Source organism: Salvelinus alpinus, chromosome 20 (genome assembly GCF_045679555.1).
Source record: "Salvelinus alpinus chromosome 20, SLU_Salpinus.1, whole genome shotgun sequence".
Taxonomy (NCBI): Eukaryota; Metazoa; Chordata; class Actinopteri; order Salmoniformes; family Salmonidae; genus Salvelinus; species Salvelinus alpinus.
This window is the reverse complement of record NC_092105.1, coordinates 37,077,494-37,101,270: the sequence shown is the minus strand read 5'-3', so window position 1 is coordinate 37,101,270 and position 23,777 is coordinate 37,077,494. Positions and strand designations below refer to the sequence as shown.

The window sequence follows — 23,777 nt, the reverse complement described above, 5'->3', positions numbered from 1 at the left end:
GTCTAAGTGGTGTTTCCAAGTGGCCACACACCTCTTCAAACTGTGCACAGTTCCTAAGTCATTTAAATGACATTTTATTACTCAAGGAAAGACCCGTCAACATTAAAGAACTGAAGCAGCACACTTGTAGTTTTTTATTTGGAACAGAGCCCTGTCTCCCCACCATCACACAATTACTGTTGTTATTTACGCAATCCAAAAACGTTCCATTATAAATCGCAATCTGGGACATTTGAAAGCGTATTCTGTTGTCAACATGTCTATCTATGTTATAAAATACGATCTTACAGTGTCAGGCTTTTAAAAGGCACTTCAGACAAACAGATTGTAATTTTGGTACGCATTGACTGGGGAGTTATGAATGCTTTCAAGCCTGTGGTCCACAGCAAATTTTCTTCACAATACAATACACCTTGGCTCATTCTGTTCAGAACAACCCAGGGTATAACGCATGTCATCCTTCTAACTGTGGATCAAACAAGCGATCATAAACATTGATGCTGTAAATTACATGAGTTTTCAAATGTGGAAATGTAAAGTGCACATTTTGGACTCATGGGTGTGTGGTTTGCTGTATGACATCAAAGCGGTATGTATTATAATCCTCAATGTCTCATCTTTCAGAACTTAATGACTCCTCTCGATTTACAGCATTTCCCTCACTCAGACAACAAAACATTTCCATAATTAGCGGGAGAGATGGTGGCATCTTCTTGTCGTGAGCGGCGCTCAAGTTTTGTAATGGCTGTCAATTAAAACCCATACAGCGCATAGAACTGGAGAACCTGAGCTCTAACCTCATGTATAGCATGTTACTGTACAGCCACTGGGTTCCAATTTAGGCGCTTATCAATTACAAAATCTGCCATTTTCAACCCGTATGTATACCAATGTTTTCCACAAGCACATGGAGTAGCCAGCCAAAGAGAAAAAGTAGCCAGCCAGGATCCCCCGGGCATTAGAATGCCTCTGGGACATTCTAATGCCTTGATTCCTTCAGAAATACACAGCTATATTATTGAATAAAAACATTTGTTGTGGTATTGATTACAATTGAAATGACTGATTATGTATGAATTCAGTGTATTTTAGGGATATTGTCTAGGGATATTGTCCCTTGAGATTGAATTATTTTACTGGATGATATGAATTGCCACAATTATGTTTCTTCTTCAAATTAGGTATTTTATTAAATCAGAAAATTGTTGTAAAAACTCAAAATTAATTTGACAAAATGTTTTAAAGGTTACATTTCAAATCAAACAAATTGTGTGATGGGCACCTTTTCAAATAAAAAAATGGGTCTAAAATAAACAGAACAGATGCTCAATTAAGTTCTGGGTCCATACGTGTTAAGAGAAGAGGTCTGTTACATTAGTGAAAGAATTTCAACAAGTGTTTGCAACTCTCTTTTTGAATTGCAGTATATCATTTATTAAAAAAAGACTTGTTTAACAACTGACCCACAGATTTCTTCTTAAAGAATCTTGTAAGAGACTTCCACAGCCTTCACACTTCCTTTTAAGAGGCCTTTTCTCAGCAAACTGCAATTCATGTATGATCGAAGAATGAAGCAGGTGTTAATCATGAGCTTTGCTACACAGAAAGCAGCAGTTGACTACTCCATTGTCAACACTTTGATTAAATCAGTAGACCTGTATCATTATATCAAATTAGGGAGCCAAATTAAGGTTTCTCTTAACAATGCGATTCAGTATGCTACAGACGAGTCACTCACTTTATAGATACAGTTTGGCAAGTTCTAATGGACTTCATAAAAAAAATACAAACTACATCTTTAGTTTACTTCTCCTGATGCGATACCATGTATGATTTATGAAGGATATACAGTGCCTTCAGAAAGTATTCATGCCCCTTATTTGTCTCACCCAGCTACACACAATACCCCATCACGACAATGTGAGAACATGTTTTTAGACATTTTAGAAAATATATTGAAAATCAAATACAGAAAAAAGCATTCACATACAGTTGAAGACGGAAGTTGGCTAGGCTGAAGTCATTAAATCTCGTTTTTCAACCACTCCACAAATGTTTTGTTAACAAACTATAGTTTTGGCAAGTCGGTTAGGACATCTACTTTATGCATGACACAAGTAATTTTTCCAAAAATTGCTTACAGACAGATTATTTAACTTATAATTCACTGTATCTCAATTCCAGTGGGTCAGAAGTTAACATACACTAAGTTGACTGTGTCTTTAAACAGCTTGGAAAATTCCAGAAAATTATGTCATGGCTTTAGAAGCTTCTGATAGGATAATTGACATAATTTGAGTCAATTAGAGGTGTAGCTGTGGATGTATTTCAAGGCTTACTTTCAAACTCAGTGCCTCTTTGCTTGACATCATGGGAAAATCAAAAGAAATCAGCCAAAACCTCAGAAAATAAATTGTAGACTTCCACAAGTCTGGTTCATCCTTGGGAGCAAATTTCAAATGCCTGAAGGTACCACGTTCATCTGTACAAACAATAGTACGCAAGTATAAACACCATGGGACCACGCAGCCGTCATATCGCTCAGGAAGGAGACGGCAAAGGACCTTGTGAAGATGCTAGAGGAAACAGGTACAAAAGTATCTATATCCACAGTAAAAATTAGTCCTATATCGACATAACCTGAAAGGCTGCTCAGCAAGGAAGAAGCCACTGCTCCAAAACTGCCATGAAAAAGCCAAACTACATTTTGCAACTGCACATGGGGACAAAGATCGTACTTTTTGGAGAAATGTCCTCTGGTCTGATGAAACAAGAATATAACTGTTTGGCCATAATGACCATTGTTATGTGTGGAGGAAAAAGGGGGAGGCTTGCAAGCCGAAGAGCACTATCCCAACCGTGAAGGACAGGGATGGCAGCATCATGTTTTGGGGGTGCTTTACTGCAGGAGGGACTGGTGCACTTCACAAAATAGATGGCTTCATGAGGGGGGGAAATGATGTGGATATATTGAAGCAACATCTCAAGACATCAGTCAGGAAGTTAAAGCTTGGTCGCAAATGGGTCTTCCAAATGGACAATGACCCCAAGCATACTTCCAAAGTTGTGGCAAAATGGCTTAAGGACAACAAAGTCAAGTTATTGGAGTGGCCATCACAAAGCCCTGACCTCAATCCTATAGAAAATGTGTGGGCAGAACTGAAAGTGTGTGCGAGCAAGGAGGCCTACAAACCTGACTCAGTTACTCCAACTCTGTCAGGAGGAATGGGCCAAAATTCACCCAACTTATTGTGGGAAGCTTGTGGAAGGCTACCCGAAACGTTTGACCCAAGTTAAACAATTTAGAGGCAATGCTACCAAATACTAATCGAGTGTGTGTAAACTTCTGACCCACTGGGAATATGATGAAAGAAATAAAAGCTGAAATAAATCATTCTCCCTACTATTATTCTGACATTTCACATTCTTAAAATAAAGTGGTGATCCTAACTGACCTAAGACAGGGAATTGTTACTAGGATTAAATGTCAGGAATTGTGAATAACGGAGTTTAAATGTATTTGACTAAGGTGTATGTAAACTTCTGACTTCAACTGTAAGTATTTATACACTGAGTCAATACATGTTAGAATCACCTTTGGCAGGGATTTCTGGACATGTCTCTAAGAGCTTTGCACTTAGATTGTACAATATTTGCCCGTTTTTCTTTTCAACATTTTCAAAATTCGCCCCTACCTATGTTTTTACGTTATCCGTGACCAACATATGTATATCTGTATTCCCAGTCATGTGAAATCCATAGATTAGGGTCTAATTAATTTTTTTCAATTGACTGATTTCCTTATTTGAACTGTAACATATTGAATTTTTATTTTTGATCAGTGTAATTATTTTTAAAATTATGCTTAAGGATACTCATGTCAAATACAGTGGGATCACTGTATATGTCTACAGTCCTTCCTCCAAAGGAGCCTTCTATGTATTACATTTTGTGAAAACTCACCAAAAATCTTGGCCTTTTGTTCTCGTTTTTGAGGAATCACCCTACTGGAATAAATCCCTGACTAGTTATCTTCCCATTATGTGAACCAACGAGGCAGAGATTATGGCTGAGCAGCTAAGCAGAGCAGAAAGGGCTTCTGAGATGTGAAGTGAGACTCTAAATGACATGCCATTGTTAGTGACGTTGGCTTGAAACCTAATTTAGCTTCCTCTCTCAAAACGCTTTGTTAATGTGCTACTTTTGCATCCAGATTTACATATTGGGTATCAACCTCTCTACAAATTTGATTCTGTGTGTTACATTCCAGATGTAACTTTCCGCTATTGTCCTTCTTGATCTGCTGCTGTGAGGTTAAGTAAGTACTGACTGGTCAAGGTCAGGGGATAGGTCAGAAAGATGTAGACCACCCAGGGGTAGTGTCAAAGCAAATGGTCAAAGTAGAGTAGTCCTGCCTGGAGAGGTGGATATACTCCCAAACGGCCCACCTGGCGAAGGAAAGACTCGCTGTGTGAAAAATTGTAAACTCTGAAAAAAGGTGCGATCTAGAACCTTAAAGGGTTCTTCGGCTGTCCCCATAGGAGAACCCTTTGAATAACCCTTGTTGAATGCAGGCAGAACCCTTTTGGTTCCAGGTAGAACCCTTTTGGGTTCCATGTAGAACCCTTTCTACAGAGGGAGACAGCCGAAGAACCCTTTTTGAACCCTTTTTTCTAAGTGTATCAGAAACGGTGACATACACTCTGAATTACATACAATTATTTATCCCATATTGGTCTTTCACAGTCAGGACAACCCAAGCTGTACTGTGCAAGTACGCTAATAGTAGGCTTACTATTGAAACAGATAAAGGAGGCAGAAATTCTTGCAGAGGTTTCTGCCAGGTAAGCGCAGGCTATTTTGTAGCTAGTTAACATTTTAATTGCGAAAGTTTTTTGGATGAGGCCTATCATTAGCGTCACTTTATTTTTCCTGTTCCTTAATTGTTTGAAACCTCTTGTTTTACTTCATATTATGAGGGATGTCTTACCTCGCTTCAAAGTAGCCTATAGCCCACCATAGAAACGTGAGGCAATTCTTTTATAAAGACGTCCTCATATGCGTTCTCCTGTTCTATTGGTTTTCTTTCATCTTTCTTTCCTTGTCTAGCCGCTGAAGGCATTATCCTAGTCATATTAGCAACCCATGATAGTGGTTGCGTCTTTAGATCTCCCTCTTTCAAAATGTCTAATGGATATATCCTCCTCTGTCCATGAAACCACTGGAATGTGCAAAGAAATAATAGTTTATCAACATTTTAAGCTGAACATTTTGATCTGTTCCGTCAGCCCTATTAATTGATACGGCATATCCCTCCACTACTCTGCTTTGATATCCATTGTGGGGATTTTTATTAATTTAACTATGCAAGTCAGTTAAGAACAAATTCTTATTTACAATGATGGCCTAGGAACAGTGGGGTAACTGCCTTGTTCAGGGGCAGAACAACAAATTTCTACCTTGTCAGCTTGGGGATTTGATCTAGCAACCTTTCGGTTATTGGCCCAACGCTCTAACCACTAGGCTACCTGCCGTGGTTAAGAAGTGGGTAAACACAACGCCGACTGAAAAATAAGTGTGCTTACGGCATATACCCTCCACTACACCACTGCATGGACACATACATTTGACAATCAAATTCCCCCATACTCTTTATCAATGGCTCATGTTGGCAGTCTTAAGGACAGAGGAGTTCATCTTCACCACTTTGTGAAGCAATGTTGCATTCCTCACATCATACCATTTTTTTCTCTTGCTGGTGCCTGGCGGAGCACCCTTAGAATCACTCATGCTCTAGTAAAAACATTGCAGTGGTGTCATAAGACCTTTCCTCCATGAACACCCCTTCCCCAGAACCTATGAAGTTACTGAATTATAGATGAATTGTAGTTGGTTGTGTATCAAGAAACAGTGCTGTGTTCTACTGACCCACATCTGGTTACAAGAATAGGGCAAAAGAGTTGAGATGGTTTATTGTATTCTGCTGCATTTTGACCTCTTCAGTCTGGGTTTTCAAAGATGTTTTAGAGTTTGGTGTTATTGGTACTTCATCTCTTTGTCAGGAGAGCATCTATAATAGTCACAACTGAAAGCCAGTGGTCACCAACCGGTCGACCATTCCTAATCGAATCACCAAACATTTCAGTGGAAAAGCCAACGATAAAGGCTGTGAAAAAGGCTTGCGCTCCTTTTATTTTATCATTCATGTTGCACTGTTGGCGGTAGGTGCACTTGATTCAGAAGCCTTGCGCACCTGGTAAGCAAAGTATTTTCTATTTTGAACCGTTGAATTTGTCTGAAAAGAGGAACTCAACCTACCAGGCGGACCGGAGGATCTGTGGCTAAATCAAGTGCGTCTACTGCGCTGGCCAATCGGATAGCTCAAATCACAGTGCCTACAGAGCTTCTACGACCCCGGCCACAGCGAAGTTTGACACTAGCCTAAGTAAGATTTAATAACTTTTAAAACCATGACCACAGCGAGACTGTCAAAGAATACAGCAAAGAGCTGCTGTTTTTCTAAGAGAGTTCATGTAAAAACAAATATTCAGCACTGTCAACACTGTTTTTATTCAACACTTTATTTTATTGTTTTATTTATTTATTTGTATTTAACCTTTATTTAAGTAGGCAAGTCAGTTAAGAACAAATTCTTATTTACAATGACGGCCTACCCCGGCCAAACCCTAACCCCAACGACGCTGGGCCATTTGTGCGCAGCCCTATGGGACTCCCAATTCCAAGCTGGATACTCTGGCATCTTTCTAGACCCCTGACTTTTCGACCTGAAGATCACTGACGTCCCAGTTGTCTTAAAAGCACCATGACCATCAGATGAAGGTAAACCAGTAACATAAAAAATCTAATTATTTCAATTCATGCTCCGCTGTGCTTTGCAAGTGCTACTCCAACTGATCTATTTTGTTATCAAAGCTCAAGTTTTTAAATATAATATGGTCTGAGAAGAACAATATTGGCAGGCCAGGCATATAGCCAATATGCAGTGATAATATATTAGGCCTACTGCACAAACCTAATTCTTACAGAACTGTTTTCATTAGGTTAATGTTACATCTTTTAAGTCATGTTTAAAAATAATCCTGAGGGGTAGATCTTGACTCAGAAAAGGTTGTGACCACTGCTCTAAGTCATATTACAGTTCAAATTGTATACTTTGCCACAAGCCTATTTATTTGTCAGAAACCACTGTGTGCTGTTGCCTTCATACTGCACAGGAGAGTAGGCAGGGGGTTTTGGCACTTTACACAAACCACCTCTCCTTGAGTTTGGGAGAGGCAGCAGATGTGACTGTTTTTTTGATGTGTGTTGCCATTGGGTCATCAAAAAAATATGCGGAAAGAGAATGGAGACTAGCTGAGATAAGGTCTGGATTTTCCCATAAGACATCAGCGAGTAGCAACACCTGGTCTGTTGTTTTGTTAAAAGCAGTAATAAATATAAGGCTTCGTGTAGGTTGTCTTGACCAAAACATTGTTTTTAGCCAAAAAGTAGGCTATAATAAAAGTTGTTATGTTGTGATTCATGCCTATTTTGTCAGATTATTTTGGGCTGCAGCTCAAAGTGCTGTCTACTCTCCCGTCTGAAGTATCTGAGTCTGTGGGCTAAAATGTTTACTTGAATTCAAATTGAGCTTTTTGGATATACACTTCATTTATCATTCTGTTTCCGTATGGGTCTTTAGCTATCCCCTTTCTTCCTCCAGGTCCTTTTTGATGGCCCTCAGTGCAGAACTATCCTCTCCAAAGGATGATCAAGGATAAAAAAGTTTCACAGGGAAGGGAATGGATATGGAAATGAGCTCTACACACTATTTGTAACATACATATTCTAGAAATTGCTTTCACTGATATCTCCTTGATGGTTCGATTTTTTTTCAAAGTACAGGAGAACTAACTGAGTGGAGTGAAACCCACAAACGCTTCAAAGTTAAAACAACATTTGGAGGACCCAAGGGTTTACTATTTCAAGCATAGCGTAATGAAGGGCCCTGCTAACATCAACAGGATCTATTTCAAAGACGAGAGGAGGCAAAAAAAGTTATTAAGCTGTCAGTTGCATTCTGTCAGGGCGACCTGCCTTTGGTATAGTATAACATAATGTAGAATGTCAAGGTTGTAGACCAAAGAGAGATGAGGTTAATACAATTCAGTGTCTATAGGGTTTCACATGAAATTCCAATAATAGTAATGCATACCTTGAAATCTCACGTTGAATGTCCTCTCCACCCACCTCGAGGTAGAGGAATTTGTGTTTTGTGTGTGCAGAAATTACATGGTCAGACCCACCCCCAACCACACACACACAGAGACACTAGGGATTTGTGTTTTTCTTGTAATTGTCACATCCAAAATCCTATCTTCTGGGATGTGGAACTTGTAAATATCTGTGGGATATTTACATTCTGTCACCATTTGGCAATCCATTATTTGTGCCTCTTAATTATATTAGTGAGCAGGTTGCAAGTCTGATATATTGTTCTAATCAGAATGCATCAGGCCCATTTAATGAGATTGTCAAGTGTCGCTAAAAGCTAATTAGATATAAATAAGCCATTAGTTAATCCTGTTTTTTTCTATTTCATCTCCAGAGACTATGAAAGGCTGTTGACGACTAACTCTGCCATTGGCTGAAAGGGAACCCAGGAGAGCAGCCTGAGCACATAGGCTGTGTGTGCAGGGAAAGAACCAACAATGGCCGCCCATCGAATCAGGGCGACCAACAACATTGCACTGCCACGCTGCAAGTCAGAGGGGACACTCATTGATCTCAGTGATGGAGTCTCTGAATCTAACTGCCTCACAGATGTCAAAGGTACGCTAATGAAGTTCATTCATATTTGAGATATTTTGTTGTAGTATAGATTACCTGATAACAGATTGACTTTTTTGGTGTTCTTTTTTTGCAGTGCCTTCTCCCAGTGCCTTAAGACTGGATGCCACTGCCTCATTTGGCACTGCCAGGGAAGTCATTGCAATTAAGGATTACTGTCCCTCCAGCTTTACCACCCTCAAGTTTTCCAAGGGAGAACATCTCTTTGTGCTGGACACATCGGGTGGAGAGTGGTGGTACGCCCACAACAAAACTGAGATGGGTTACATCCCTGCGGCATACGTCCAATCCATCAACTACCGGGACTCCTCCTTCAGTGACAGCGGTATGATCGACAGCTTAGGAGACTGCTCTGTTGAGGAGGGAGCCAAGGAGCTGGACCTCCTTGAAGATTGGACCGGGGTGATCCTGAAACCCACTGCCCCCCAAAACGGGAACCCCTTTGCCCCCCATCACCAGCCCCTTAGTCGTAGCGCCACCAACCCTTTCCTCAATGGAGCCCTTCAGAGTTCGCTGGATCAGAACAGTAATGAGAACAGTAAGTCAGTGGATCTTCTTCTTTTTGACACAGCACCCTCTGTCCCACCAAACTCCACCAGCAGCACTGTCAACATCAATGGCTTTGGCAGTGGCATCTTTGATCTGAACCACATCAGCCCCAGCCTGGGAGTGGGCCAGACCTTACGCAGGGACAACCCATTCTTCAGGAGCAAGCGATCCTATAGTCTCTCAGAACTTTCCATCCTGCAGGCTCAGAATGACGCCCCAAAGGCATCCTCCAGTTTCTTTGGAGGCCTGAAAGCCCCTGCGCCTGAGCAGTTCCAGAGCCGAGAGGATTTCCGGGAAGCATGGCTCAATCACCGCAAGCAAGCCAGGTCCTGCCATGACCTGGACTCCATGGGCCAGAACCCAGGCTGGGGCCAAACGCAGCCGGTAGAGACCAACATTGTCTGCCGTCTAGACAGTTCTGGAGGAGCTGTCCAGCTTCCAGACACCAGCATCAGCATTCACATCCCTGAGGGCCACGTGGCCCCTGGAGACACCCAGCAGATCTCCATGAAGGCCCTGCTGGACCCGCCTCTGGAACTGAACAACGACCGCTGCACCACTGTGAGCCCAGTTGTGGAGATCAAACTCAGCAACATGGAGACCAAAACCACAGTCACCCTTGAGATGAACGTGTCAGTTGTGGTGAAGAAGGAGAGCAGACAGACGACAGAGGTCATGTGTGTGAGGAGTGACTGCAAGGAGGGCCCCTACACACCAATCCCACAGGCGTACATGTATGGGGACACCGTCCAGGTCTGTCTGGATAACCTTGAGCCCTGTATGTATGTGTCTGTTGTGGCCCAGGCACAGTCGGTTGCTCCAGACACCACAGTTTGGGATAACGTGGTGAAAAAGGTCACCCTGGGCGTCTATGGGCCTAAGCACATTCACCCATCCTTTAAGACTGTGGTGGCTATCTTCGGCCATGACTGTGCCCCAAAGACATTACTGGTGAGTGAGGTGGGGAGGCAGGCCCACTCTGCTCCTCCAGTGGCCCTTCAGCTCTGGGGGAAGCACCAGTTTGTCCTGGCTAGACCACAGGATCTTCGGGTCGGGGTTTACTCCAATATGGCCAACTATGAGGTCAAGGACAGTGAGCAGGCCAGGGTGGTCAGGGGGTTCCAGGTCAAACTAGGAAAGGTTAGCCGGCTTGTCTATGTGATCGCCTCACGCACTGCTGACGATGTCTCAGATTTCACATTGCGGGTCCAGGTCAAGGATGACCAGGACTGTATTCTCGCCCAGTTCTGCGTTCAAACACCAACACCTCCACCCAAGACTGGTCCACGGACGTCTGCGCAGAGGCGCTTCCTGAAGAAGAAGGAAGTAGGGAAAATTGTTTTGTCCCCTCTGGCCATCACTAACAAGTACCCTGTGTTCCATGACCGACGAATCCACAACCTGAAGTTTGGTAAATTTATCAAAACAGTCATCCGTCAGACCAAGAACCAATACTTACTGGAGTACAAAAAGGGGGATTACGTTGCCCTTCTGAGCGAGGAGAAAATCAAACTGAAGGGACAGTTGTGGACTAAGGAATGGTACATTGGTTACTATCATGGTAGGACAGGACTTGTCCATGCAAAAAATGTTCTGGTGGTGGGGAAAGTGAAGCCCATTTACTTCAGCGGTGCTGAACTTACCACTACACTCTTACTGGAGCAGATACTTAAGCCCAGCAAGTTCCTGACGTACATCTATGCCTCTGTAAGGACTATACTGATGGAGAACGTAGGAAGCTGGAGGGCGTTTGCTGATGCCCTGGGTTACGTCAACCTACCACTGACACATTTCTGCCGTACAGAGCCCGACAGTGAGCCTGAGAGGGTGGCGTCTGTTCTGGAGAAGCTGAAGGAGGACTGCAACAATGCAGAGGGCAAGGAGAGGAAGTCCTTCCAGAAGGAACTGATGACTGTAAGTAATGGCCTAGGGCAGGGTTCCCCAACTGGAGGCCCGCAAACCGAATTTGGCTCATGAGTGGTGTTATTCCCCCCCTCCACCCCAAAGTTTTCTGAGCAAAAAAAAATATATATATACAGTACTAGCCAAAAGTTTGGACACGTACTCATTCCAGGGTTTTTCTTTAGTTTTACTATTCATGAGGTAACTAAAAAAGTGTTAAACAAAAAAATATATAGTATCCAACCTTTGCCTTGATGAAGCTTTGCACACTCTTGTCATTCTCTCAACCAGCTTCATGAGGTAGTCACCTGGAATGAATTTCAATGAACAGGTTTCCCTTGTTAAAAGTTAATTTGTGGAATTTCTTTCCTTAATGCGTTTGAGCCAATCAGTTGTGTTTTGACATGGTAGGGGTGGTATACAGAAGATAGCCCTATTTGGTAAAATACCAAGTCCATATTATGGCAAGAACAGCTCAAATAAGCAAAGAGACATGACAGTTCATCATTACTTTAAGACATGTAGATCAGTCAATATGGAAAATTTCAAGAACTTTTAAAGTTTCTTCAAGTGCAGTCGCAAAAACCATCAAGCGCTATGATGTAACTGGCTCTCATGAGGACCGCCACAGGAAAGGAAGACCCAGACCTCTGCTGCAGAGGATAAGTTCATTAGAGTTACCAGCCTCAGAAATTGCAGCCCAAATAAATGCGTCACAGAGTTCAAGTAACAAACACATCTCAACATCAACTATTCAGAGGAGACTATGTGAATCAGGCCTTCATGGTCTAATTGCTGCAAATAAATCACTAGTAAAGGACACAAATAAGAAGAATACACTTGTTTGGGCCAAGAAACACTTGCAATGGACATTAGAACGGTGGAAATCTATCCTTTGTCTTTGGTCTGATGAGTCCAAATTTGAGATTTCTGGTTCCAACCGCCATGCCTTTGCGAGACGCATAGTAGGTGAACGGATGATCTCCACATATGTGGTTCCCACCGTGAAGCATTGAGGAGGAGGTGTGATGGTGTTGGGGGTGCTTTGCTCGTGACACTCTCCGTGATTAAATTTGGAATGTATTTAGAATTCAAGGCACACTTAACCAGCATGCTACCACAACATTCTACAGCGATACACCATCCCATCTGGTTTGAGCTTAGTGGGACTAGCATTGGTTTTTCCACAAAACAATGATTCAACACACCTCCAGGCTGTGTAAGAGCTATTTGACCAAGAAGGAGAGTGATGGAGTGCTGCATCAGATGATCTGGCCTCCACAATTACCTGACCTCAACCCAATTCAGGTGGTTTGCGATGAGTTGGACTGCAGAGTGAAGGAAAAGCAGCCAACAAGTGCTCAGCATGTGTGGGAACTCCTTCAAGACTGTTGGAAAAGCATTCCAGGTGAAGCTAGTTGAGAGAATGCCAAGAATGTGCAAAACTGTCATCAAGGCAAAGGGTGGCTACTTTGAAGAATCTAACATCTTAAATATATTTCAATTTGTTTAACACTTTTGTTGGTTACAACATGATTCCATATGTGTTATTTCATAATTTTCGATGTCTTCACTATTATTCTACAATATAGTACAAATAAAGAAAAATCCCAGAATGAGTAGGTGTTCAAACTTTTGACTGGTACTGTGTGTATGTATGCATGTTTGTATGCATGTATGTATGTATGTATGTATGTATGTATGTATGTATGTATGTATGTATGTATGTATGTATATATATATACATACAGTTGATGTCGGAAGTTTACATACACTTTAGTCAAATACATTTAAACTCAGTTTTTCATAATTCCCGACATTTAGTCCTAAAATAAATTCCCTGTCTTACGTCAGTTAGGATCACCACTTTATTTTAAGAATGTGAAATGTCAGAATAATAGTAGAGAGAATTATTTATTTCAACTGTTATTTCTTTCATCACATTCCCAGTGGGTCAGAAGTTTCATACACTCAATTAGTATTTGGTAGCATTGCCTTAAAATTGTTTAACTTGGGTCAAACGTTTCGGGTAGCCTTCCACAAGCTTCCCACAATAAGTTGGGTGAATTTTGGCCCATTCCTCCTGACAGAGCTGGTGTAACTGAGTCAGGTTTGTAGGCCGCCTTGCTCGCACATGCTTTTTCAGTTCTGCCCACAAATTTTCTATGGGATTGAGGTCAGGGCTTTGTGATGGCCACTCCAATACCTTGACTTTGTTGTCCTTAAGCCATTTTGCCACAACTTTGGAAGTATGCTTGGGGTCATTGTCCATTTGGAAGACCCATTTGCAACCAAGCTTTAACTTCCTGACTGATGTCTTGAGATGTTGCTTCAATATATCCACATAATTTCCCCCCCTCATGAAGCCATCTATTTTGTGAAGTGCACCAGTCCCTCCTGCAGCAAAGCACCCCCACAACATGATGCTGCCAATCCCGTGCTTCACAGTTGGGATGGTGTTCTTCGGCTTGCAAGCCTCCCCCTTTTTCCTTCACACATAACGATGGCCATTATGGACAAATAGTTATATTTTTGTTTAATCAGACCAGTGGACATTTCTCCAAAAGGTACGATCTTTGTCCCCATGTGCAGTTGCAAACCGTAGTCTGGCTTTTTTATGGCAGTTTTGGAGCAGTGGCTTCTTCCTTGCTGAGAGGCCTTTCGGGTTATGTCAATATAGGACTCGTTTTACTGTGGATATAGATACTTTTGTACCTGTTTCCTCCAGCATCTTCACAAGGTCCTTTGCTGTTGTTCTGGGATTGATTTGCACTTTTTGCACCAAAGTACGTTCATGTCTAGGAGACAGAACACGTATCAGAAGCTTCTAAAGCCATGACATCATTTTCTGGAATTTTCAAGCTGTTTAAAGACACAGTCAACTTAGTGTATGTAAACATCTGACCCACTGGAATTGTGATACAGTGAATTATAAGTGAAATAATCTGTCTATAAACAATTATTGGAAAAATTACTTGTGTCATGCACAAAGTAGATGTCCTAACCGACTTGCCAAAACTATAGTTTGTTAACAAGAAATTTGTGGAGTGGTTGATAAACGAGTTTTAATGACTCCAACCTAAGTGAATGTAAACTTCTGACTTCAACTGAATACATATTCACTGTATCACAATTCCACTGGGACAGAAGTTTATATACTCTAAGTTGACTGTGCCTTTAAACAACTTGGAAAATTCCAGAAAATGATGTTTTTGGAGGAAAAGGGGGAGGCTTGCAAGCCGAAGAACACCATCCCAACCGTGAAGCACAGGGGTGGCAGCATCATGTTGTGGGGGTGCTTTGCTGCAGGAGGGACTGGTGCACTTCACAAAATAGATGGCATCACGAGGATGGAAAATGATGTGGATATATTGAAGCAACATCTCAAGACATCAGTCAGGAAGTTAAAGCTTGGTCGCTAATGGGTCTTCCAAAGTCAAGTTATTGGAGTGGCCATCACAAAGCCCTGACCTCAATCCTATAGAAAATTTGTGGGCAGAACTGAAAAGCGTGTGCGAGCAAGGAGGCCTACAAACCTGACTCAGTTACACCAGCTCTGTCAGGAGGAATGGGCCAAAATTCACCCAATATATTGTGGGAAGCTTGTGGAAGGCTACCCGAAACGTTTGCCCCAAGTTTAACAATTTAAAGGCAATGCTATCAAATACTAATTGAGTCTATGTAAACTTCTGACCTACTAGGAATGTGATGAAAGAAATAAAAGCTGAAGTAAATAATTCTCTCTACTATTATTCTGACATTTCACATTCTTAAAATAAAGTGGTGATCCTAACTGACATAAGACAGGGAATTTTTACTAGGATGACATTTCAGGAATTATGAAAAAACGAGTTGAAATGTTTTTGGCTATGGTGTATGTAAACTTTCGACTTCAACTGTATGTAGATATTCCATTACAAATCAGCCGTTTCCAGCTACAATAGTCATTTACAACATTAATAATGTCTACGCTGTATTTCTGATCAATTTGATGTTATTTTAATGGACAAAAATGTGCTTTTCTTTAAAAAACAAGGACATTTCTAAGTGACCCCAAACTTTTGAATGGTAGTGTATATATATTATATATAAATACACACACACAACTTTTTTGTATTATTGTTGGACATAAAATACTTTTAAAAACACCAGCAAATCAGCATTAAGGGATTTCAATTTTGGAAATCTGTTCCCAAGTATTCCCACGCATAATAGAGAGACGTGATCATATACGAATGTAAGCAACGTTTGAAATTATTATATTTTAGTTAAATTTTATCTGTTTGGGCTTCAGTCTTAAATGGTTGTCTGTATCTGTCAATTTCTTTTTGCGTGATTAACTTTTTTGTTTGCTTATAACCAGGTTTCCATCCAACCTTTTTATGCGAGTCAAGTACATGTCTGAAAGAAAAATGTCACGACAGGTCTGATGGAAACAACTAATTTGCCGGTAAACTTTCCAAATGTCAACAACACAAAATACTCTCGTCAATGTCGAATATTTTTGTGCCGGTAAAATTAATTATACGAGAAATGGTAGTGGTAACGCTTTTATGCTCAAATATTGATAAAATAACCATCATATCAAAGTAAATTTGGAGTCAAGCAATGATATTGTGTCGTCCTCCCACTACGACTCGGGAAAGCATGCAGTTTATTAGTCTACATATTAAATAAGTTCTGATGAACTTCACAGGGTGATGAAAGTGCATGGTGATTAGGTTGATGAGTCTTTCAAATAAATATTGAGTGTCTTATTCTGATGACATGATGATTGATGCTTGGCTGCCATTTGACATAAAAAAAATCTTGCTCTATTTGTCCACAAATAATCTCATTATGTAGTCCCAACTCCAGCCCTCAAGTATCCCCAACAGCTCACATTTTTGTTGTTGCCCTCGACAAGCACACCTGATTCAACTTGTCAACTAATCATCAAGCCGTCAATGAGTTGAATCAGGTGAGTTTGTCTGTGGCTACAACAAAAATGTGTGCTGTTGAGAATACTGGAGGACTGGAGTTGGGAAACGCAGATGTAGGCTTTACCCACACTGTATCTGCAAGTTGTTGGCTAGAGTGCACGTGCCAAGACCAGAGCGGGCACGTTTGCTATATAACACATTTTTTGGGGACAAAACCATCAGTAGAGTTGAAAATGTGATGGAAACCCATTTAACTAGTATTTGTTATTCCGTACATGGGAATTTAACCACAAAAGTAACTTTATGTGCACTTCATCATCACACACAGCCTTTTATCCGCAACAAGGCGGTTTGATAAAAACGCTTCGCTGGTGCGCATATTTATAATATTTGCCTGAAAATCTGTCGCCAATTGGATGGAAACCTAGGTTATGTGTTTAGCACTTTCGTTTCTTTTGTTTGTTCTAGTGTGCATATTTGTTTCTTGTGTTTGCTCTTGTGTGTGCGCTGTGCCTGCATCTGTCTCTATACTTGTGTGTCTAGCTTAGGTCTTTTTCAGGTCAGTCGTGGCTTTGGTTCCTTATCTACTTACAGCTGCCTGAGGCTATGGTCCAGTGGGCTAATTCTGTTGAGTGTGCAGTCAATAAGTGCTGCGTGGGCATCAGGGTCTTATGGGGACTAGGGAGTTGTGGAGAGCAGCAGAATATTTTGGCACAGCACAAACCCACACCTCTGTCTCGAATACATTGAGTTAGAGATACTGTATGTGCTGCATTTGTAAATCTAAATGATGGCTCAGCCTGCGTTGATAATGCTCGGTCTTCATTTCTAGTCATAATGTGTAAATCAAAACCTACAGGAATACAACAATACTGTCAAAAAAATTATGAAAAAGTCCTTGGTTTGATTTTGGAAGTCATAATCAGTGTTTTGACCATTGTAGATGGTGTCGAGCAGTGCCTGCTGAGGCTAGGAAGGCTCATCATAATGGCTGGAATTGAGTGTAATGGCTGGAATGGATTGGATGGAATGGTATCAAAGATATTAAAACCATGTGTTTGATACCATTCCATTCACTCCATTATGAGCCGTCCTCACCTCAGCAGCCTCCGCTGGTGTCGAGAATGCTACGTGACATAACATCAGTGTTTCCCCTAGGATGTTTTTCAGCAGCAGTTGCAAAGTTAGCGGGGAGGGCGTGGTAGTGGGCGTGGCCAATGGCGTGGTTTTAGAAGCCCTCTTGGACGCAAACACAAAATGTTGCTTTTTTAAAGCTTATTTTCTTGCAATTCTACACATTTTACCATGGGGTGGAGAGAACATTTTACAGGTTTAAAGCTAATTTCCTACAATTCTACACATTTTACCATGGCTTGCAATGTTCTTATGCTTTCTGAGTGACTCAAACATTATAACAGAAATCAATATGTATCTGCCATGACATTTTTTGAATTTTAGATTCTCCCTGAATGTCTAGTTTTTATTTTGGTGATTGTTAGTTCTTAAAGATGATCTTATTTAAAAAAAATATATACTGTAGCTCCATTATCTTTTTCTACATCCTTTATATCATGTTTTAGTCGTCCCTGACGCTTTTAAATGAATATAGAGGAAACACTGAACATGATTGAAGAATAGAGCCATAGAAGCATGTCATACTGTATGGATTAGCAGTATATCTGAGGACCATTCTTTACCTCATGTTGCTGAGGGAGTGCAGAGAGTATCACTTTGCTCTCTGTTCTCTTTGATAGGTGAAATTCATGTCACGCCGTAACAATGACATTGATATTAAGTGAGACGGTTTCCCCTCAAATGTGTCTGACTGAGACGGAAGAGAGGGCACACACCAGATATAACTTTTGTTGTCATCTTTAAACATCTGCATTATTCAGTCGGCTCTGTCCCCATTGGTGACCCTGGCGTGTCAAGACTCTCATTAACACTGTAGCCTCGCCCCACCCACCAATAGACCAGAAACCATCTGGTTTGGGCCTGACTTGGAAACTTTCCTGCAAACCCAACCCTTGTCTGTCTGTTTCCCTTTCTCACATTATTGTGTGCAAAGATGTTGTCCTCAAGACAGGTTCATTCAGTATTTCCCAGTATTGCTTTTGGCAAAATTGGCAGCAGGCCCTGCAATAAGTTTCTATACAGACCAAAATTGAATTTATTTTCAATATGTAGTCTCTCCTTCATGTTTCAAAGTGTTGACAACCTCTGAGATGTGATGTTGATTTGAAATCATCGATTTTTGTCATCTGCGTGTCAATATCATTCCAAGTTCGAAACAGTATGTGTTGTGTAAGAACGTTCACAAACTTAAAGAGAAAGAATACGCAACGTCAGCCTCACTCGCTCTCAGTGCCAATATAATGATTTTCTTTTTTTCAATAACATTCCTTTGTTGACGTCTCTTAGAGGTCATGGTAATAATAGAACAGGCTCTGAGGTAAGATGGAACATAAGCACTATATAATTTACGTCGAGTTGTAAACACCAATTACAACCATTTATAGACATGGGAGAGCTTCAGTGTGGAGAAGAACTATATATAAAGACGAGTCCGTCGTGGATAAAGACATGTCCTCCACAACACTTCCCATTTCTCAGACTCAGTTGTTTGATGTACACTTTGTTATGATGTGATACAATCAGTACTATTAATTGGGTGTGTTTTCCCTTTTCAAATGTACATAGAACATCTTGGCAAATAGGATGCACTTCATTGGATGGACCTTTGGAAGCGATGGTGCAGCAACCAGTAATACTGATATCATTACAGAATTCAAAAGTATTCACAAATTAAGTGGCATACTTAGAGCCAACTCATCCAGCATGCATAGATTGTACCACTCCTGATGAATAACTACCAAAGACATTAACAAACACTCTTTTAGTTTATTTATGGGAAATACTGCTATCTAAACAACTTCACACAAGGTTATTTGGTACTTATGCAACAAGAGTTGAAATGGGCAGTATAAAGTTAGAATCCACTTCCTTCCACTGAGAGGATGTTAGTGTTATTTAAGCCTGGATAAGTTATCCTCACATTCCACGGCAGGCTAGAAGGGAACCAACGCATACCGGATGGATAACTGTTAGCAACCAGTGTGTCTACACCAACCCACCTATCCAGCTTCACAAATGAGGAAAGATGTCTAGGTTAGGCTAATCCAATGTAGGTAACCTCTGTTCCTGTCTGCACAACAATAACAAAACAGTTGCTGCTTGTTCACCCTGGTTTTTCTAGAGGAGTTTTGTGTGCTGAATTTTTTTGCAACTGTTTATCCCCCAAACAATAGATTACTTACACTGTGGTGGGCTTCAATTGCGGTCTTCTGGGGCTTAGTATGTGGCTGTCAATTGAATTACCGTCTTCTACGTCTCTCGGCAATTAAGTGTTTTCTCTGATACTGAAAATAATCCCTCCTGATTCGCTTGCATACCATTTGACGGAGAGCTAAGAGTGTATTTTTAGATGCAAAGGAAATCAACAATATTGTGTGCGCCTCAAAGAGGGAGATGACAGCATTTGTGCTTGAGCATCTGAAGGCATGCACATTTTCTCTCATTGTTCAGGAAGAAAGGAATTATCAGCAGTGTTAGGCATGGGCCTATATCCACACATCCCAAATAGAGAGAGATTCCTCTAATTTGCCCCCTCCACATCCCCCTTTTGTCCCTTTCTTAGTTGGTAGAACTGCATTGCCTGTAGTAATTGCCTATTGAAGCATAATCACAATTAATTAACACTTTCTATTTCAAAACAAATATATGGAAAATTATTTTGCATATGGTAATGGTGAACACATTGAACTCTGCTGCGAAACCACAAAACAGCAGTGCCCATGTTAAATCCAACTCTAGCAGCGAGCTTGTGAATTGAACTTTGTTTTAATGAAACATGCAATGCCTATGAGGTTATCTAATCACCACATATGATAAAGTATGTTTTGTACATTCTGTTAATTGTGCATTTTTATTTCATTCAAGACTCAGCCCTGATATGCTTTTGTGATCTAGCTAATTTGCCCATGACTGATTGTGTAGAAGTTGAGCTATGGATGTATAATTCAGAGCTGGGTTAATCAAGTACTAATTGTAGTTCAGTCTAATCTACATTTGACAACAAAAAAGAAAACAGATTTTGAGCCTGATAATTAAGCCGACCACAACCAGAAAGTATTATCTTCCTGTTACATACATACAATCCTCTAGGCTTTGGAGAACAAGCCTGTAACAGGTGCGTTGGGAGTCGGGAAGCAAGTTCAGGGAGTGAATCATTTAATCAATAAACGAAACATAATAGAAAACAAGAAACACGAACAACGCACAGACATGAAACTGAAACCGAAACAATAACACCTGGGGAAGGAACCAAAGGGAGTGACATATATAGGGAAGGTAATCAGGGAGGTGATGGAGTCCAGATGAGTCTGATGACATGCTGGTGCGCGTAAGAGCGCCGGAGAGGGAGTATACTTGACAAAGACCCCAGATTCACAGTAGACTTTGGTAGTGAAATACAGAGCACGCATCCTTATCCAATTCCGAGGTGCATATTGAAGATATTGGAAGAACTGTCCACATTTACTTTTCGTCAGCCAAAAAGATGAGTAGGCCTAACGAACAGCTAAAGCACTAGCCTATGTCAATCTACTATCCCCCATAGTACAAAGGTTGTCCTATTCTATTCTGTGCGAGAAATAGATATTCCAAACATAGTCTGGGACAGTTGTGGTATGCAATTAGTCCCAGATTAATACAACCACTAGCATCAGCACCGTTTTTGTGCAATGTGGCTGACGCAACAGATCAGAACGTTTATCTTAAAATGTTGATTAGGGTATTTCTTCACATTATAAGCGCAGCAATGCACACATGGTAGTACGCCATAAGCGCGAATGTTCCATTAGCGGAAAAAAACATTATCAAAAGTGACCGCAAATGCAATTATGCCTGTAATGCTTTTATTATAGGTGCATTTTTATGGTGAAAATTATCTTCCCCAAACTTGAAACTCACGTGCTGCTTATGCATGCCAGTTGGGCTCTACACCCCTTGTAAAGTGGATTAATGTGCTTAATTTTTAAGAAGTTATTTTGCCATTTTAGTTGTGATACAAATCTTATTAAAACATATAGGGCTATAGGCTAGGCTACATGAGGTGTGTGACAATGATTCAAACAAGTCGCAAAAAAAGCCATTGTTTCTTATGCTTGGCATCATTCACAAGTGATAATATATAATTCACAAGTCATAGGCTAATATTGTCACCAATCAGACTATTCTTGATTTCATCTTGATTTTTCATATACTAAATAATATATGTGTGAAATTTGTTTTGATTCAGAATGGACCATTATCGAAACGGGGGCAGCGGGAAAAAATACATGTCATCTATGCACTTAAATAGCGAATGGGAGACGCTTTTCCCGGTGGTTTATTTTCATGCCAGCCAGGTAGACTATACTCCTGTTGTAAATATAAGCAATGTGCTTAATATTACGTAAGTTGAGAAAAAAATATGCAGTGCATTCGGAAAGTATTCAGACCCCTTGACTTTGTCCATGTTTTGTTACGTTACAGCCTTATTCTAAAATGGATTAAATCGTTTTTTCCCCTCGTCAATCTACACACAAAATTCCCTAATGAAAAAACTAAATTTATAAAAACAAAAAAACTGAAATCGCATATACATAAGTATTCAGAACCTTTACTCAGTACTTTGTTGAAGCACCTTTGGCAGGGATTACAGCCTCAAATCTTCTTGGGTATAACACTACAAGCTTGGCACACCTGTATTTGGGGAGTTTCTCCCATTCTTCTCTGCAGATCCTAACAAGCTATTTTCAGGTCCCTCAAGATATGTTAAATCGGGTTCAACTCCAGGTTCTGGCTGGGCCACTCAAGGACATTCAGAGACTTGCCCCGAAGCCACTCCTGCATTTTCTTGGCTGTGTGCTTAGGGTCGTTGTCCTGTTGGATGGTGAACCGTTGCCCCAGTCTGAGGTCCTGAGCGCTCTGGAGTAGGTTTTCATCAAGGATCGCTCTGTACTTTGCTCCGTTCCTCTTTCCTTCTATCTTGACTAGTCTCCCTGTCCCTGCCACTGAAAAACATCCCCACAGCATAATGCTACCATCACCATGCTTTACCGTAGGGATGGTGCCAGGTGTCCTCCAGACGTGACGCTTGGCATTCAGGCCAAAGAGTTCAATATTGGTTTCATCAGACCAGATCATTTTGTTTCTCATGATCTAAGAGTCTTTAGGTGTCTTTGCGCAAACTCCAAGCGTTCTGTCATGTTCCTTTTACTGAGGAGTGACTTCCGTCAAGCCACTCTACCATAAAGGCCTGATTGGTGGATTGCTGCAGAGATGGTTGTCCATCTGGAAGATTCTCCCATCTCCACAGAGGAAGTCTGGAGCCATGTCAGAGTGACCATCGGGTTCTTGGTTACCTCCCTGACCAAGGCCCTTCTCCCCCGATTGTTCAGTTTGGCCGGGCAGCCAGGTCTAGAAAGAGTCTTGGTGGTTCCAAACTTCTTCCATTTAAGGCTGATGGCGGCCACTGTGTTCTTGGGGACCTTTAATACTGCAGAAATGTTTTGGTACCCTTCCTACGTACAATTCCTTAAACCTCATGGCTGGGTCTTTGCTCTGACATGCACTGTCAATTTTAGAACAAGGCTGTAATGTAACAAAATGTGGACAAAGTCAAGGGGTCTGAATACTTTCCGAATGCACTGTAGTAGGCCTAGCCTAAAGAAAGCTGATCCTCCTCTTTTTAGTAGAGGCCATCACTCTGTTTTCTCGCGCAATTGCATAGCATATTGAAATGTTGCGCAGCATTAAGTGTTTAATTAGATTTTAGAGTACATTTGTATTGATGTCAAAGTGATTAGAGGGACAATAGAGTGCTGAGTACCATGAAGTTATCAAGTTTGGTAGGCTACTAATGACCGTCAGCAGCATCAGAGCTTGGAGAAGCCTAATTACCGTGACTAAACGGTCACGTGGAATTTGACTGCCTTCATAACTCGTGACCACCGCTGTGGCGGTAATACGGTCACCACAACAGCCCTAGCCACTGCTTTTTGCACACATTTGCGTGTCTGGCTGTGTGCATAGTGAATGTGTGTGTGTATGTATGCACCTGCTGTAACCCAGTCTAAGTTCATATTTGTGCACTGCTTTTAACAATGTATTGTATTTCTTTCGCTGTGTAATTTGTTATATTACTGACTCACACATAGGAAGGAAATGACAAAGCCTCTAAATCAGTTTACTAACCTGTCCCTTATCCCCCTCATCCTTGTAAGGTTTAAGGCCCTTGTAAGTCCTAACATTATGGAAGCATTTAAACTGCACATGCATCCTGTGTTAACAAAAAGGCCACTTGCATAGTATGTGTGCAATAATCACCACATTAACGCTTGGCGGTCAGTGAGCTCTATTGATTTCACCATTTCAGCCAAATGCACTTGAGTCTAGATGAAATGAAATGTCACGGCCGTCGTTGGAAGGAGACCAAGGTGCAGCGTGGTG

The 23,777-nt window shown here is 41.1% G+C and overlaps 1 protein-coding gene across 1 annotated transcript in view; it reads left to right on the top strand.

The window, feature by feature from the left end:
- Positions 1-23,777, top strand: part of LOC139546787 (SH3 domain-binding protein 4-like) — a 59,786-nt gene that overhangs the window by 24,691 nt on the left and 11,318 nt on the right. Inside the window, exons 2-3 of the mRNA XM_071355568.1 lie at positions 8,609-8,832; positions 8,927-11,313. Coding sequence (XP_071211669.1) covers positions 8,712-8,832; positions 8,927-11,313 — 2,508 coding nt within the window. The 5' untranslated portion in view covers positions 8,609-8,711. The remainder of the gene's footprint in view (positions 1-8,608; positions 8,833-8,926; positions 11,314-23,777) is intronic.